Source organism: Argopecten irradians, chromosome 2 (assembly GCF_041381155.1).
Source record: "Argopecten irradians isolate NY chromosome 2, Ai_NY, whole genome shotgun sequence".
NCBI classification, from domain to species: Eukaryota; Metazoa; Mollusca; class Bivalvia; order Pectinida; family Pectinidae; genus Argopecten; species Argopecten irradians.
Window position 1 is genome coordinate 23837370 of NC_091135.1, and position 19255 is coordinate 23856624.

General features: G+C 34.2%; 2 protein-coding genes across 3 annotated transcripts; one reads left to right on the plus strand and one right to left on the minus strand.

Moving 5' to 3' along the window:
- The first annotated feature begins 1780 nt into the window (after positions 1-1780).
- LOC138314872 (sepiapterin reductase-like) lies at positions 1781-5667 on the plus strand. Its single transcript, XM_069255468.1, has 3 exons — positions 1781-2596; positions 2925-3077; positions 3592-5667. Exons 1-3 carry the CDS (start codon positions 2056-2058, stop codon positions 3741-3743), a joined length of 846 nt encoding a protein of 281 aa, XP_069111569.1. The 5' UTR covers positions 1781-2055; the 3' UTR covers positions 3744-5667.
- Positions 5668-5773: 106 nt separating this feature from the next.
- On the minus strand, positions 5774-18343 carry LOC138314869 (beta-galactosidase-like). Of its 2 annotated transcripts, none has more exons than XM_069255463.1 (16): positions 18197-18343; positions 16616-16782; positions 16142-16292; positions 15636-15699; positions 14802-15080; positions 12800-12855; positions 12414-12535; positions 11857-11897; positions 10612-10727; positions 10184-10258; positions 9890-9979; positions 9536-9643; positions 9248-9382; positions 8712-8812; positions 8152-8266; positions 5774-7720 (listed from the first exon to the last, which is right to left on the minus strand). In XM_069255463.1, exons 1-16 carry the CDS (start codon positions 18272-18274, stop codon positions 7463-7465), a joined length of 1956 nt encoding a protein of 651 aa, XP_069111564.1. In that variant the 5' UTR covers positions 18275-18343; the 3' UTR covers positions 5774-7462. The 2 variants fall into 2 exon arrangements, with proteins under 2 accessions (XP_069111564.1, XP_069111565.1); XM_069255464.1 differs by lacking the exon at positions 18197-18343 and adding an exon at positions 18004-18084.
- Between the last annotated feature and the right edge of the window lie 912 nt (positions 18344-19255).

Sequence of the window (19255 nt, forward strand, 5' to 3'; positions counted from 1 at the left end):
CCCCTATATCCACGGTCTACCACGTAATCCGTAAAAGACCGTGGCAAAACGTTACAAGACCTAGCTCAACTTGAATACAGAGACAAAAATAGCCAAAATTCCACGGCGCACCACGTTCCGGGCAAACGGGGCTACCGTGGTCGCCGGGAACAAAGTGTAAACCTAGCATAAATACATACACGTATACTTGGCAACACTTTGTATGTCACAATGACAGATTAACAATAAAGCCACAACAACAGCTTCAACATACCAGCTACAAAAATATTCTAAATCTGATATTGATACAGTTCTAAACGTGCACGTGTTTAACCTTATGCTAGGTTTACACTGTTTCCGGCGGCCACGGCAGCCCCGTTTCAGGCCACCGTGGACAAAAAGTGGTGACCGCGAAACAACATGAGACAACGCTGAAGAACGTGATAGACAAACGTGAGCGGCCGTAATTATCGTGGGTGCCGTGTCAGATTTTTAAACTGTCAAAAAATTTGCCACGGCAGTCACGGTACAGATGGTGAACGCCACAGGACGTAATAAAACGGGATTGACGTTACAAAACGTAACAACGCGTACGAGGCCGTAACAAAACTTTCACACGGTCCGTGGTGGAACGGGCAGCATACACGTTCCCCGGAATCTCACGGTGATTTCAAGTTTTGTGACGTTCTGTTGCGTTTTTTTTCTTCTTCTTCTTCGTTTTATCACGGCTGATGCAGATTGGCTGAACGTTTTGTGTCGGTTTGTCCAGGTTTGTCACGGTTTTTAGGGCAAGCCAAGGTGGATGATAGCCGTTTCGATGCGTTCTGTCTAGGCACAACACGGCTTGTAGCGGTTGTAAGCCCGACGTGATACGGCGTGTTGCGTCCTTTTACGGTCTTACGTTGCGAGAAAAACTAGATGGAGTATCATTGCCCAGCCTGGTACATATTTGATACTTCTTGGAATTATTTGTATTAATAAATAGAAGCAGCCATTATCAAACACATTTTAACCATCAAATTATATCAAAGATATTATTACAAAAGGCAGATTAAGTGAGAACCATTACAGAGAAAAACCATATTTGCGTAGAAACACATGGCTATATTAAACTTTTGAAATCTTTAGTGACAGTTTTTGTGTAATTCTCCATCTTTATGTTAATGTTGAACATTTAACAATGAGCAATGCCATTGTGAACTACCCATATCCTTGATATCAGAATCAAAATGGCCCCTACATGCACTTGCACGGTAATTTGGTGCATTAATAGCAAGAATCAGCAAAATCTGAAAACGAGTCAGGGGTTTATTTTTTCTCAAACCCTCAAACAATGGTAGCTTAAGTCTATGTCACATTGAAGAATAGTACATTGTTTCATATATCTGGATGTACATGTATGTGGTAATTTTTCATTGAAGAAGTCTCGAGCAGTAGGAAGGCATTCGCAATTCTATTGGGGAGTTCTGGAATAGTAACTGTTGAGCAGTTGCATATCTTCTGCCTCTTGTGTTACTTAGCTACTATACAATACATTAAATATATAATAATTGTATGTTTATACCAAATATATATTAGATTTTCTTTTCTTTTAACACATTTTGTAATTAAAATGTGTATTAAATGAAATTTTAGGCATTAAATATTGTTTCATTTGCTCTAAAAAAAAGCCCGGCTTCAGACTTTCATCGCTAGTAAGCCTTGGCGGACCGTGAAAAACGTATCGGAGCTTGATCAAAACGTGTGAAACGTACATGTAGCAGACCTCATCAGATCGTAACAGGCCTAGGGAGAACGTAGTGACACCGTGCTCCTTTAACCTCCGGGAACTGCCCTTTTCCCTATATCCACGGTCAACAACGTAATCCGTAAAAGACCGTGGCAAATCTTCACACGACCTAGTAGCTCAACTTGAATACAAAGACAAAAATAGCCAAAATTTCACGGCGCACCACGTTTCGGGCAAACGGGGCCAAGTGGTCGCCGGGTACATACTTGTGAACCTATCATAACGAATGCGCCCTGATATGATAAGTCGTTCGGAAATCCTCAGGTCTTTATATTATCGATTTCAAAATGGCGGCTGCTGCAAATGACATGTTCTCCAGGAAAGCCTGTGTAGTGATAACAGGCGCTAGCAGAGGTCTTGGAAAGTCTGTCGCCAAAATCTTCGCCTCGAAATTTCCATCTACTTCATTGTTTATTCTGTTATCAAGAAATGTATCGAATCTGGATGTTGTGAAATCAGAAATCCTTGAAAATAACCCTAATTTGACAATTGCGGTCAAAAAGTTTGATCAGGGTAATCTTGACCAAACGATTTACGATACATTATTTGACAGTGTGTTTAAAGAATACAATGTAACGGCAGACGACTTCGAGCAATCGGTGATCGTCCATAATGCCGGAACTCTTGGTGACAACACGAAGTACGCTAGTGACTTATCGGATGTACAAACTGTTCAAGCGAACTTTGATATGAACGTTTCTGGCATGATTTTACTTAACTCTCAGTTCCTTAAAAAATTTTCAAACTCTTCTAAAGGGCGATCAGTTGTGCATATTTCTTCTTTAGTCGCTATTCAGCCGGTACCTTCGTTTTCTCTATATTGTACAGGTAAATAACTCCACCGTACATGCCATTGTAAAGATATTGCTGCATGCACGTACAAATGTACATGAAATTTTGCTGTGTAGTATTAACTTCATGCCCTATGCTATCTAAAAAGAATGATTAATGGTGAACTCGCCATCCTTATATTCCACTGTTTACCCTGTAAATTCATCAATGGATTGGTTAATTAATTATATATTCCAAGATTTCAATCGATTCTGTAAAATAACGAAGAAAATTTTAGGCTAAAAAAGTTTCTCAATTTGTGATTTTATAACTATTTACTTTGCTCTCCAGCATCCTTTTGTTTACAATATTTTTTATGTTGTAGGGAAAGCAGCTAGGGATATGTTTTTCAGAGTAATGGCGGTCGAGAATCCATCCATCCGCGTCCTTAATTACGCTCCAGGACCTTGTGAAACGGATATGCAGCGAGCGTGTCGGGAGGATACCTTGGATCGCACAACAAGAGATATGTTTCAAGGTATAGACACGAAATTGTCGCTAAGTCCAAGATATAGACATAGAATAATGTTTTTTATTATTTTCATTTTTCCTCTGTTAGGTCATTGAAAATCTTAGCACATACATCCCTCCCATTGATTCAGGTTCTTCCGGCAATGTCCTGACCAACTTTGTACAGTGAGTGAACATCACTACCAGGGCATCCAGAGAGTATGTTTTTGGTTCCCAAAAATCAGATTTGACTCTTGAGTTTAAAGCACATGTCTCATATGTTTTGACTCTTCAGATATCTGAGAAATTGTGATTTGACTCCTGAATCTGCTAAAAGTCAATGGTCAACTAGATGCCCCGACTACATGGAGTGGAGGCGGGGACATATATGCCTTAATTACATACATTTTTAATTTAATTTAAAATTTATTTCAAACATTTTTTGTTTTGATTTTCACTTTATGAGTTTCCATGAACTTTTTGTTTTAAGTTTTCTGAAATGTATATATCCGATATAAGAATTGTTATTCTGTTCATTGTAGCCATGCACACAGAAGGGAACACTCTGGATTGTGACACATCTATAAATAAGCTGGTAGAGCTACTACAACAGGACCAGTATGATAGTGGGGCTCACATTGACTTCTTCGACGACATTGGAGGCCATATTGCAAAGGCAAAATTGGACAGTTGATTTGTTGATGTGTTATCACTTGCTTGCATAAGTTATTATATAAGCTTTATATAGCAGCTGTTGGTCACATTTCATCTAACTGGGGTTATTGGAGGTTTATCATTTACAAAAGAATATTTAAAGATGCTCCACCACCGGCAGAGCATAATTAATATTCATCATTTGAACAATAATTGGTGTGTATATATATATATGTCAAATAACGCTAAAAAAAATGAAATAAATTATTTTGCCTTTGGTGCATGCGCAATCATTACTCATTCCATATATGATACAGTGCCACAGAATTTTTTCAGGATGCAAATAAATATTTTTCATGGTTTTAACTTGAAGTAAAATTAGAAACTCAAACTTTTCAATGGTGATAATGGTGTAAAGTAAGTAACATTTGTAACTGAAGAAAAATACTAAATCATCTCCTGTTTTTGATAGTGAAAAATACCATTTGTCAGTGGTGGAGCATCTTTAAACTGAGGTTGTTTATTGTAATTGTATATACATTTAGTACATGTATGGTGATGTATTTATTAACTCTGAATTACTTTTGTGAAAGATTTGGTTCAAAATTCTTTATGGAAATGAATTTACAAATTGATATAATAGAATTGTAAAGGCAAATTACTGTGTTTTGTTTTGAAACATTTTCTAATATTTAATTATTTTTCCTCAGGATTTAAATTATTTTGATACTTTTTTTTATAATGAGCAGGCAATGTTTAGCTGTTTTGTTCCTCATTTATTATAATGAGCAGGCAATGTTTAGCTGTTTTGTTCCTCATTTTTTATAATGAGCAGGCAATGTTTAGCTGTTTTGTTCCTCATTTATTATAATGAGCAGGCAATGTTTAGCTGTTTTGTTCCTCATTTTTTATAATGAGCAGGCAATGTTTAACTGTTTTGTTCCTCATTTTTTTATAATGAGCAGGCAATGTTTAGCTGTTTTGTTCCTCATTTTTTATAATGAGCAGGCAATGTTTAGCTGTTTTGTTCCTCATTTATTATAATGAGCAGACGATGTTTAGCTGTTTTGTTCCTCATTTTTTATAATGAGCAGGCGATGTTTAGTTGTTTTGTTCCTAATGATATAGAGTTACATGTTCTATGTTTTATTGCGGTTGCTGTACTTATATATTGTAAACATATGTTCTTGTATCATCAATACAATATATGTTGCTGATTATCTCCCCTTCATCTACATGTTTATATTTAATACCTCGTTGGATAAATTGCTAAGCTGTGTATACAAGTTCAAGATACATTTAATTGTTTTTGCTTGGGTATATACATGAATAATTTTGTGATTCCATTATTGTGCTCAAAGAAGATTGTTTTTTTCTTTTGTATTGAGAACATGAAAAGAATTTGAAATCAGGTTGTAATGTCATTCTTCAAATTAAATACTGTGAAAATAATAAATAAATACCAGTAAATTAAACTTAATGAAGATCAAGTAATTGATTTGCAATATTAATGTACCTAGCCAAGAGTATTGTACTAAATACCCTTGGCTAGCGAAGTTGTGCACCCTGGTACACATAATCTATTTTGATATAGAACCAATCAATTCTGTTGTGGCTTTTGAAGATGCGATGTTTTAAATAAGCTTGTCTTAAAACTAAGAACATAATATTTCAAGTGCATTGTACATGATACTTTTTTGAGATAAAATTCAGTTTACAAAATAAATGCCCAAATCATATTGTGCTTCATGTACCAATTTTGTAGTATTGTTTGTGATCTATAGTGAAACATTCCATTTATGATACATGTATCAATAAATTGTATTGTGATAATAGTCCTTCATATCTATGTATACGACTTATTATGTATGACGTGTTTTGTACTAGTCCGTATTTGCTGTCATGGAAATGTCTCACTTTAACCATAATTGCCAGGTGGTAGAAATAAAAAAATTTCAAACTTTTCTCTTTTCCTTTCTTATCTTTTATAAAGAATGATGAGAAGAACTGTTTTTTTTTTTTTCAACGTTAAATTGTAATCTTTTAATATTGATAAATCCTCCGTTTCCATTTGTTACTTGAAGTCTTTATTTCTGAATACATGTACTTATCTTCTAAAATTTTTGCAATATGAAACAAAAATAAGATAATTACATTTTGGCAGTTTTACTTATCACAATGTGGCTAGTATCCATGATTATTTTTTTTAAATTATAAGACATACATAATGTTATATTATACATTAATCCCCATGACATGGAAATTGGGTTAAGGTCATTTGTTAGAAAACTTTTACAGAACAATTATCAGTGCTCTGGGTCTTCCGGATTTTCGACAGATCTATAAATTTACTTTGTTTTACAAATTAAAGATGGAAGAATGGGTGATGTTTTACAAATTAAAGATGGAAGAATGGGTGATGAGGAGATGATACTACATGAAAGTAGATCAATTGGAGAAAAAAATCTTGATTGGTCAGAAAAATTACCATTAGCAAATTAATTAGAATTCATTTATTGTCCATTTTCATAACATGTATATCAAAAAAAATTTGCATACATAATTCCATCTAAATGAAAAACAATTTCTCACTTTTGATGTTAGTCAATTAACATATATATGTACATGCAGAATGAGACATTATATTAGGAGACTTATGTTTGATCACAGATATCGGGTTTGACGTTGGGTGATGGGAGGACGCCAATTGTTTGGGATAGGTGGTTCAGGAAGAGGAAGGAAGGAATCACATGTATGGGAGGTGTTAGTCCTGATTCTGCCAACTTATATAATAGTATATAATTATCAAACACAGGCTGGGCAGTAAAAAGCAAAATAACATTAAAATATGTCACCATTTGATTGTTTCACCACCAGGTAAACATAAAGTGTTTGTATAGCATAGTAATAAAACCAAGACATGTACAGAAAATAACATGTTCACAAAACTAAAGATCAACAAAATGGGAAGTGTTTCGACCACCATGAATATCACAGGGTCATGAAGCTGTTTCATAAAGAATTACAAGTTATCACTGAGGATTAGGGAGCCAGAAATATCATTAGTTCAGGTCATTCTAGCTCCATAAAGGCCATTATGTCCAGCCTGCTATACATTTAAGCCTATAAAAGACATTTCTGGTAATGTCCAGCTACAACGTTATAGACCCATTAAACTGTTTAAAGACAGGTGTAAACATACACAGAGCACTTGACTGATCAGCCACATACAAATGCAACTTCAAAATAACATGACAATGGGGACAATGACAATGACATTTTTTATCCTCCTAAACTTCAGTTTATGAGAATAAAAAATGTCATTGTCACTGTCATTGGTGAACTTCAAATTCTTATTTGTAATAGTATATCTGTAGTGTACTATTGACACCACAATTACATGTATCTGAAACAATAGCAAGTATAACAATAAAATACAAAATGAAATAGTCAAAAGGTATAATTGTAGCAATATATAATGGATTTCTAAACATATATAAAAAGACAATTATTACTAATTTAAAACGTGCTATGAATTAAGTTAAATGACAAATTTGGATCCATGTAATTGCAGTTTTGAGTAATCAAGTATTAACCAAAACAATAAAATACCAGCTCACAATGGGAGATAACTGTGTCAGTGAATGATTTCAAATCTTTGTAGGCGAGACTTTGGCTGGAATGTATAAGTACATTTCATATTTCTTCCTTCTCCACACCTTAAAACAGGATCATATTGACTGAGGTATGTATAAAATTTCAGTGTATGTCACCACTAGTTAAATTGAATCTGTGTCTGGTCACTGGTCCATTGATAAGAGGCGTGTCCACAAACTTGACCACACACGTTTGATTGGCTACACATGGACTAGCCTCCAGTTCCACCAGCAGTATCTGATTGGGTTTAGGGCCTCCCTGTAGGTAAGGCCCTGGAACAAACAGGCGCTCTTGGGGACCCTTTAGGGGCCAGTACCGCCCAAGGTTTACCATCGACTGGGACTTGATGAACACTTGACCCTGTGATGAGTAAATAGTGAATAAGTTAACGGTTTCTGAGACAGTTGAACAATTAAGAACATATTCATTAAGACATTTCTTTCAAAATTACTCCAATTAATATATAGAGTTCTTTAATATTCAGGGAGGATATTTTTACAATTTCATGGGATTTTACTCTGAGTGCAATATTTTGATACACGAAATATTGAGAAATTTTCTTATCACATGTACCCTTAAAGTCATATCACGAAAATTTATAACTGCTAAAACTTAAAGAAAAAATTTTCCCAAGCAAAAACGGCAAGCTATATAATATCATCTTCATACATGTGATTTACCTTTTCATTGGATTTACACCACATCACACAATTTCAAATGTTCATTCATTATATATCCGCAAACTTAAATTTGTATTGAAATTAAAGGTTAGATCTGTAACAAATACCAACCTTCTTCCATCCCGTCACATCCAGGTATGTATCCTGGACATCTGATGAAATGGTCAGTTCACCCACATACAGGGACGGAACTTTAGGGTCAAATGTCACATCCTGTTGATGGATTCTATCAAAGAAAACGAAAGAAAACAAAAAACTTAAAGGACAACTTTCACAAAAAATGGAAATTTGCCCACAAACCAATTTTATCAAAACTAAATGTCAACATTGATGACAACCCTTGAAACACATTTTAAAAATTCAAAAATATCACAGGGGCCTGTTCTATGGCCAAATTAAAGTTACCCAGTACAGGTGTATGACAGGGTTCCTTATTTTATCAAAAATGGTACCAAAATCATGGTTCTTTACAGAAGACGTGGTAATTTTCTGAAATGCTAAATTTCAACATTTCTATTATTTTTGCCTGAGTTTTTCCCCTGTACTATACACTACATATAAGGACGTTACAATAGGACGTTATGGGAGGTGAAGACATAGACAGTATGCCCTCTACCATTAAACCATGATAATAAAAACGATTAAGTTTTAATAAGATAGCCAGTACTGACCTGTGTTTCTTAGACATTGAGAAGTACTTGTCCAGCTGTAATGGGTACATTGTCCAGCCCTGGACCACCTGACCAGCCAGTGTAACATTCTGTATGATGCCCTGTCACCAACAAAAATCACTGGTGTTAAAGTTCTATTTCACAATAATCATGTCACATAAATGAGTTTAAATTTTAGATTCTTCTCTACATTTAAAGTATTTATAACAAGGCGTACCACTTTAGTTGTATTCAGTTAAGATTTTATGGCTGAATTATAATTCTAGGTTAATTATCTCCCCTCTTATATAATGCTATTATTACACATGTATATAAAACCAGTGAATATTTGAAAGTTGGATAAATTACCTCTGCTCTGCATTGGCAATTAATTCTATGACTAAATCTCTAATTCTAAAGAAACTTCTAAACTTTCAGAGATAATAATTGTTAATTATCTCCCCCTAGGCTAGTTTAAAACCTTACATGACAAAAAGCGTTCGATTGCTAAGAAGAGTTTATCATTTCAGATGTTTTTTACCCTCACTAGCACCTACCTTTAAATTATCATTAATTCCCTTGTTAAATGTGATGTGGCCTTGATTTTCAACCAGTATATCCAGATTCTGACCCTTCAAACCAGTAATAGACAGGGACGTTTGTGTATCTCTCATCAACACCCCAACAGACACCTGGAAATGTAAAGTGAAACTTTGTATAAAGTAATGGTACAAATGTGTCCTCTGTAAGTATGACGACAAGAAGAAAATTCCATAATTTGACTTCTATAAATGGTACATACACTAGATGATGTAATAAGCATGAAAAGAACTTAAGAAAGATACCTTATTGATCATGACATAGGCGCGGTCCCTCACTCCAGGGACGTTGATAACTGTGCCCTTCTGTAGATCGCTAGTCAGGGTGTGTCTGTACAGGGTAAAGCCTTGAAACTGTAATAAACAATTAAGAACCAATGTTAACTTAGATAAAACAGTACCTCTCAAATCATCTGAGAAAAGTTGGATAAATTACCTCTGCCTCTGGATTGGCAATTAATTGATTGGTGACTAATTCTATGACTAAATTAAATATCTAGGTAATTTTAAATATCAGTAAATTGTTAATACAAATTGTAAATTAACTTCTAAACAATAATAAGACCAGTGCTTGTAGAAACCTCAACATATATCACAAACCTGACCAATGGCTTCCATAGAAACAGGATACTGTGATTTAATTGGTGGTCCAGATGTCAGATGATCAAGCAAGTCGAGGACTGATCCAACCTACAAAAACAATGGCAATAAGCCATATGATAAATGGTGGGATATAAAATACAGACGTATACAATAAGTACCAGGTATTGTTACAGTTTCTCTTCTTAAACTTGGAGAAAACCAATATCCAATATAACTGGATTCAGACTGCCAGTAACATAGTAATTATCACAATAATACACCAGGAGAAAAACCAAGTCATTTATTACTTACAAAGTGCATCTGTATTGATCCATAGTTGGCCTTGGGTGTAGACGGCGGGAAAGAGATCGGTGGTAACGGCTTGAACTGTAAAATAGAAATATTCCCAATATAGAAGTACCGTTTTACGATGAGATTTCTATAATTCAAAATAAAACCTTCTCTGAAAAGTAGTCATTATATCCTCTCTACCTTTTGTTTTGTGTTTTGTTTTTGTCAGTGTGATTTAGGAATTTTTTTAAGTCATTCAAATATTTAGACTATTAACTGTGATATATATATTGGAGATTTCATAAAAAATAGTATATAGATATGGAAATATCATGAGAATTATTTTTTTTCTAACAGAATGGTAGACATATATAGTTATATACCACATAAAATGCCCCTAATTCTTTATACTGCCTTGAAAATTTTGCAGGTCAACCCACTCTGATTACCTTAGAGATGACACGAGCGATGTCCTTGTATTTCTCAGTTATGTCCCCTGCTTCTGAGAGTGGAGCATCGTAGTCGTAACTTGTGGGGACTGGTAGATAGGGCAAATCATCAGCTCCTATGGAACAAGAATACATAAGGTCTCAATTACACTCTGTCATCTTATCTTTGGTTTTGTACCGTTGCCATGGAAACAACTAAGTTAAGCATAGGTTACCTTAGATAAGTTTAATATTAGGCACACAAGTAGTATTTAAGATAACAGTATCTTCCTAAAAGATATGAGAATGATTTATTTGTTATTTACTGTTGAGGCTTGTATAGTAAATATTGAAACTGTTCTGACATTTTATTTCTAAGCTCTATGCTTGTAAAGCAAATATCCAAACTGTTCTGACATTTTGTTTTTAAACTGTAGGCTTGTAAATCAAATATCCAAACTGTTCAGACATTTTGTTTTTAAACTCTAGGCTTGTAAATCAAATATCCAAACTGTTCTGACATTTTATTTCTAAGCTTTAGGTTTCTAAAGCAAATATCTCAACTATTCTGACATTTTAATTCTAAGCTCTAGGCTTCTAAAACAAATATCCAAACTGTTCTGACATTTTGTTTTTAAGCTCTAGGCTTGTAAAGCAAATATCCAAACTGTTCTGACATTTTGTTTCTAAGCTCTAGGCTTGTAAAGCAAATATCCAAACTGTTCTGACATTTTGTTTCTAAGCTCTAGGCTTGTGTTCTGACATTTTAATTCTAAGCTCTAGGCTTGTAAAGCAAATATCCAAACTGTTCTGACATTTTGTTTCTAAATTCTATAGGCTTGTAAAGCAAATATCCAAACTGTTCTGACATTTTAATTCTAAGCTCTAGGCTTGTAAAGCAAATATCCAAACTGTTCTGGCATTTTAATTCTAAGCTCTAGGCTTCTAAAGCAAATATCCAAACTATTCCGACATTTTATTTCTATGCTCTGTGCTTGTAAAGCAAATATCCAAACTGTTCTGACATTTTATTTCTGAGCTCTAGGCTTGTAATGCAAATATCCAAACTGCTCCGACATTTTATTTCTGAGTAAGCTCTATGCTTCTAAAGCAAATATCTAAACTGTTTTGACATTTTGTTTCTAAGCTCTAGGCTTGTAAAGCAAATATCCAAACTGTTCAGACATTTTGTTTCTAAGCTCTAGGCTTGTAAAGCAAATATCCAAACTGTTCTGACATTTTGTTTCTAAGCTTTAATTAACCCACCATTCCAGTATCCGAAGTTTGTTCCTCCTTCAAACATGTACCTGTAAATGAAGATCAATTCATCTAAATGTGCATTGTTTGAGTCATATTAGCAATGGTTTATGCTACATTCATATTCTGTACTATTCAGTAATAATTGTATTGCTGTTAAGCATTTGAAAACCATAGTATTTTTTTGTTCAGAATTTGAAAACTTTCTATATTGAGAACTTACATAGGCTGATGACTATTGAATAATTTAATTTCATTGGTTTAAAGTCTTATTAATAGCTAGAGTCATTTAAAAACATGTCAGGTTTAGGAGGTGATGGAAAAGAGGAGTACCCAGCGAAAAGCCATCAACAAGTGGTCAGTACCAGGTGGTCAGTACCAGGCAACTGCCCTACATGGATTGCGACTTAGAATTGGAGGGCATGGTGGTGATATGTCGGGGCACCTTAGCCACTCAACCACCATAGCCCTTGAATGTTAATATGAATGAAATATTGTTGAAATTAAAAATGAAGTATTCCTTAAGCCAATACAAAGAGTAATGGCGTGAATCTATAGTTACTCACATGTTTACACTGGCTCCATAGTTGAGAAGGATGTCTAACATCACGGATACCAACAGCCTACTCACAGTTTGGTGACGGTGACCCCAGTGGTCTAACCATCCCGTGTAGAACTCTGAGTTCACCTGAAACAGTGAATACATCAGTCACCTAAAACTGTAATAATAGAACAAAGTGACCACCAGAAAAAGTCATTATGCTACAAGTAATGAATATAGAACTTTGAGTTCTCTTACATTACACACCAGTCATAAAGAACATTGATTTAACCTTATACTGTTACAGTAGACGTACATGTACATAGGTATGTTCACTTACCGAGTTAATTTATCAATCTTAAGAGTGATTACGGTACAGGCACAACTGCATTGTAAAAGTAAACAACTTACCAATGGTCCTTTAGGCTGATAATTTCTCAGTGGCCTAAATCCTCTCTCTGGACTGTCTGAAATACATTATCATATAATTCTGAAAATAATTTTTTGAATGTCAAATATTGATAATAATGACATGTAATAACAATTGAGGGAAATTGTTTCTTACAATATTCAAAAGTGTCATTTTATGATAAAAGATACATAAGAATCTTCTCTGCTGAGGTAAATAAGAGTAAAAACTTCCTATGACTACACATATCAAATAGAGGTTACACAACGAGTGGCTGTTGGATATGGAATTTATTCCACACGAGTGAGTTATTTTTTAAAAAATAACTCACTCGAGTTATTTTTTAAAAAATAACTCACTCGTGTGGAATAAATTACATATCCAACAACCACGAGTCGTGTGACCTGTTTCTACCAAAATTATATCCGCTTTTAGCCGATAGAACTACGACGAGGCTAAGTACGCTATCCAACAGCAGTTTTGGCGTCAAGCGGCGATCACAGCATAGCATGACGTCACTCGATAATTGATGACGTTGACAATTGATGGCACGACACTCAGAAAGACGAAGTTCGGTCAAAGTTCACCGTGTCAGCCAATCAGAACGCGTACAGAGTTTATACCACGTGTGGTATAAACAAATTGTTAATCAACAGCTGCATCGTTTATTTGATACCCTGAGAGTTGAATAACACTGACTATTGTGGTAGAAAATTTCTTATCAAACACATAACATTGATTTTTGGAAATAGAATTTCAAACCATAGCTTCAAATGGAAGAAAATGGTGGTGTTTAAAGATGCTCCACCGCCGACAGAACATAAATGATATTCATTATATGAACAATAATTGGTGTTTAATGGTGTATATATATATGTCTAATTAACACAAAAAATAATACAAAATAATTTACTTTACCTTAGATACATGCGCAATCAGTACTTCATTCCATATAGGATATAGTGCCAAGGAATTTTTTCGGGATGCAATTAATTATTTTTCATATCTTTAAAGATGCTCCACTGCCGACAGAGCATAAATGATATTGATTATTTGAATAATGATTGGTGTTTTATCGCGTATATATATGTCTAATTAACACAAAAAATCATATAAAATAATTTGTTTTGCCTGTGGTGCATGCCCAATCAGTACTTAATTCCATAAAGGATATAGTGCCACGGAATTTTTTCGGGATGCAATTAATTATTTTTCATATTTTTAACTTGAAGTAAAATTAGAAGCTCAAACTTTTCAATGTTGGTAATGGTGTAAAGTTAGTAATTTTTGTAACTGAAATAAAATACTAAATCGTCTGCTCTTGTTTTTGATAGTGAAAAAATACCATTGGTCGACGATGGAGCATCTTTAACTTGAAGAAAAAATTAGAAGCTCAAACTTTTCCATGGTGGTAATGATGTAAAGTAAGTAAATTTTGTAACTGAAGAAAAATACAAAATCGCATGCTCTTGTTTCTTGATAGTGAAAAAAGACCATTTTTCGGTGGTGGAGCATCTTTAATATTGCTATTTGACATACTCTGTGATTTTACTGAAATTTCAATTATGACCAACAAATTGACAAAAACAGTGTTTAAATAAAAAACCAGTTACACAAGTATTGCTAAAATCCCATTCTATTTGCCCCGGATAGCAACACCTATCAATGAGTCATTTTCTAATGGCAACTTGCTACTAACATAAAGATAATTAATTTTTCAATTCATAAAAACTCTTTGATCAAAGGTCGTAATAAGACTTTGATGAGATTGGAACCTCATCAAAAAAGATCCTTAAGAATTAATGAAAAAGAATGCATGTTTTTATTTTTACATTCTTTCTAGGCAATTTTTGTATTATGATCAACTTCTTATATCTCAGACAGTGATTCATATATAAGCCATGTGGTCTATGTGGTATAATCTAGATAAGACCAATTTATACAGAATGATTCTTTTTTCTATATTTCTATCAACTCCAAATAGTGACTGTAAATATCACTTACAGGAAGTTCCAAAATCTGTAGTCGCAAAAACACCAGGGATAGGTCCACACTTAAAGTTGGAGTCCAGAGTTCCGTCAGTAGTAAACAGTAAAACCTCATCCTGGAAGTGAGAGACAAACTTGTCCCGAAGATGTGATGTGTAATTCTTGTCACAGGCGAAATAACTTCCGTATTCATTTTCAATCTGGACCATGATCACCGGGCCACCATTATTGTACAGGAGGGGGCGGAGCAGAGGGAGGAACTTGTCAATCCACAGGTCCGCGTAATGGATGTACGCTGGTAAATAAACACACTGGTAAGTTTTGGATCTGAAGTACCATCAGTCAAACTTATATGCAAGATTGTCCTTTGAAAGCCATACATACAAGTAAAATGTACAAAATGAATGATCAAAGTAACAAAAATAAATGCATTTTGCATATTAAGGGATTTACTAAGTAACAACACTATGCCAAGAATGGTATAAAACATGAGAAAGGAGGAGTTAAATCTTATAAACTTCTAAATAATGAGCAGAAACTCTTTGACATTTCAAATTACTTCAAAACTGTAATCAACATTCAAGTTAAACAGCAAAGAACAACTAAATTATTTACCTATGTTAATTTCCGTAATTAGTTCTAAATAATGATATTGGATGTTTAAAATTCATGTAGTTTTAGAAAGACTATTGAAAGCAATGACATATGATTTTGAAGCAAGCCAGCTTGAAGAAAAAGAACTTGAGATGTGTACCAGGTATCCCAATAACTTATAGTAAGAAAACTTAAAATACATGTATTGATAACCGTCCGTTGTCAGTGATTTTGATACACTAAATCTATTACTCACTTGGATCCATGGTTCTGAACACCGTGTTAGGGTTCTTTTGAAGAATCCAGGCTGGCAGCCCTCCCTGGCAGAAACATTATTAGGAATTCTAAGGTTAACGCTGTACTAGCTGAGTGACAGGGACTCTCAAACCTGTATATACCGGGTAAAGACCACCCAAGGAGCCAAGAAACAATGGTCTTTACTGCCAAGTGGTATTTATACAAAGACTGCATTGTGTTGAACTTGACCATTTGGGACCATGAAAAAGTATATAGCATTTGGTCTTTATACAGAGGTGGTCACTTATGCAAGTTTGTATATGATTAACTACTTTCTTTCTTTTTTATTGTGCTTCTTATATATTGCGCTCCAATATAACAACATATAAATGTTAACATCTTACTTCAGCAATATCATAATTAAATTGTTAAGTAATCTATTGAAATCAAGGTTTTTATCCATAATATTTAGCTATTTTTACATTTATTTTTTCAAAATCATAATGATGAGAAAATGATGCATACAAACTCCCATTCTCCATCCATGTACGGTCCAGCTCTGACAATGACCAGTAATCCTATCTCCCTGGCTACAGAAATGAACTGAAACACATTGTTCTGTCCCTCAAAGTCGAACTTGTTCTCCAGGGGCTGATGAATATTCCAGGGAACATATCTACAATACTATCTCAATTGAAGTTACAAGCAAAAATATATTTAAGATATATCAATAAAGATAATTTCCAAAGTTATGCTTAGATCTATTCTAGATGTGCCTCTATTTATCTGAAACTCTAAGCTTGTTCCTGTGTTATTTTTTTTGTATTTCTGCCAGTAGTTCACTAGTTGTTTGAAAACGAAATATTTAAATTAAGACACTGTTTAATTTCTCTTTGTTCTATCTATGCAACAAACTACTCTTTTTCAATACAATGTTAATTCACAAAGACTACCGTAACCTGATAATCATGTAATTCATAATTTAATTTCAATACTCACATCTGAATGGCATCTAACCCTGCTGCATACATCTTAAGGAGTCTATCCTTCCAATAGGCCTGTGGGATGCGACTGTAGTGGATACTTCCAGATATATAGCGGAATGGCTTCCCATCCTTCAGGAATGTATTATTAGTGTAGTCTACAGTGAAACTCTTGCCAGGCACCTTAGATCAAGAGAACAAGAAACAATCAACTATAAAACTTTACCATACATCAAAAAAAATTAAAGCTTTAATAAAAGTATATGTCACAAACTGGTCAGCAACAATTTTTTGCCTTGTACCAATTCTCTCCATCACGTCTGTATCTGTGTGATTCCTCAATGTCAATAAAGTCACCTTCTGATAGAAGACACTACCATGATGATTTCTACAAAAATATGTGGGAAAATGTGTGTGTACTCACACAAGTACACATATATCATGATATATGATGACAAGAATGCATGGATACTTGACGAGAAATGGTTGCCTGCCAGTACAAAACAAGAGATCCCAGAGGGATCTTGGCTTAGGCGCCCACCAAAGAATGATCTATGTCTGACAATGGGGAAAAAAGACCTTTTCTCTGCTTTTCAAACTTTTTCAAACATACTACATATAAAATTTGAGACAGATCGCTTCAGTACTTTCTGAGAAATAGCAATAACAAACTTTAACTATCAAAATCCAAGATGGCTGCCTGGCGGCCATCTTAATGACCGATCGGTCCTAAAAGACAACTAGGGCCCTAGGTGAACCTACATATGAAATTTAAGACAGATCCCTTCAGTACGTTCTGAGAAATAGCGATAACGAGACGGACGGATGGATGGATGACGGACGGATTATTAGAAGGGCTGATGACAGACCACGGATGAAAGGCGATTTGAATAGCCCACCATTTGATGATGGTGGGCTAAAAAATGAAGGTTTTTCTAAGCTCTGCATTGTAAAATATTTATTCCATTAGATATGGACCATGTGGCAGAATAACAAACCGATTGCTTGAGTTAAAAGCAGATGCCAGGAAAGCAAAATGACGTTTAAGTTGGAATGTACTTTAATTGCCATGCCAATATCACTGATACACTACTGTATATACAGCTGAGCCTGATAAATGTGCAACTGTATTTCACTAAATTAGTTGAAATGCTCACATGATGATAATCCAATAATAATAGACGTCGATATTGAGAAACTGATGATGGGCAATATCGACACAACGTAATGATCAAAAGTGTCGTGTCGTGCTATACCTCTATCATTGTTAAAGGACTGATGACAGTTGTTATGGGCCATCGTAATATATCATGCTATCTCAATGTGCTTAACTGTATAACGGGAATGTTTCTGGGTATTTGATTACTGTTACGTGGGGTCATGTTGAGTTCCATTAAGACTTACTGTTACGTGGGGTCATGTTGAGTTCCATCAAGACTATACTGCAGTAACAGCTGCAGTAAAATAGTCAACGTTAACTCCGGGAGGAACTGAAAATCAACAGCTACCGCAAAAAGCAAACGGGTTATGTCAGCACTTAAAAAGAAAACAGAAAGGTATCTAAATATGAAGGAATTCGATTGTTTGATAAACTTACCGTAATTATTGATGACAGGCCCAAAATCACACCGGGTAAACACAATAACACAACCCACACTTTTATTACCGCCGCCATTTTGGCCCGGTCACATGATCAAAGTAGCAGGTGCGTTCGATTTCCATAGAGCTAGGGTTAGGGCTAGGGCTTAAGGGTTACGCCTGAGGTTGAAAACAAAATTAAAGATTTTAATAATCCAAAATCGTAATTAAGGAATATATTTGAATTAATTCAGACTTAATTAAGTCAAATTAATTAATCAATTAATGACTCTTTTAGAAAATTTTATGAAAACTAATTCAAATGAATATTTTAGAAATAAAAGATATGAAAAAAGATTTAAAATCAACATTTAATTCAGACAGCATGGTGCTTCTAAATGTGTACTGCTTGCATTTTTGCAAACACGAATCATTTTCAATCCAGAACAAAGAGAACATTCATTTTTTTAATGTAATTTGTCACCACCATATGTTATTTAACCAAATATCTCATGGTCACAAGACCAAAAAAAATAAAGAGATCAACTTGAGTATTTATCATTTTGAAATTAAGACATTGGACATCATTGTACACTGTGTTTAATTGTTTTTGTGTCCAATATTTGATATTGAAAACTGTTCTAAAATCAATTGACTAATATTTCTGAACCTGACAGAAATAAATTGGATTTTTCAAATGGAAATTTAAGATCAAAATTTTATTTTTCATCAACCTGGTATTTTATTTCAATATTCATTATTTCCATAATTTGAACATTTTTTTTAATGTGAAAAACAAAATGAGAAAATGTGAATGCAGTAAGGGTGTGGGGTTACACAAATTGTCTGCAATTTCTTAATTTCAAAGAGTCTGTATCACATGTAAAACTTACATAATTCATGCATGACACATTTAATGTCTATTTGTTATTTCAATTTTAAAGAAAAATACACTTACATTTTGTAGCTGTGAAAACCCTTTTTTATCCGAATCTTTTGCACATGTTTCACAGATTTTGATATTTTGTTAACCATTAATTAATGCGTTTTATTAAGAAATTCAACAAAAAATCAATAA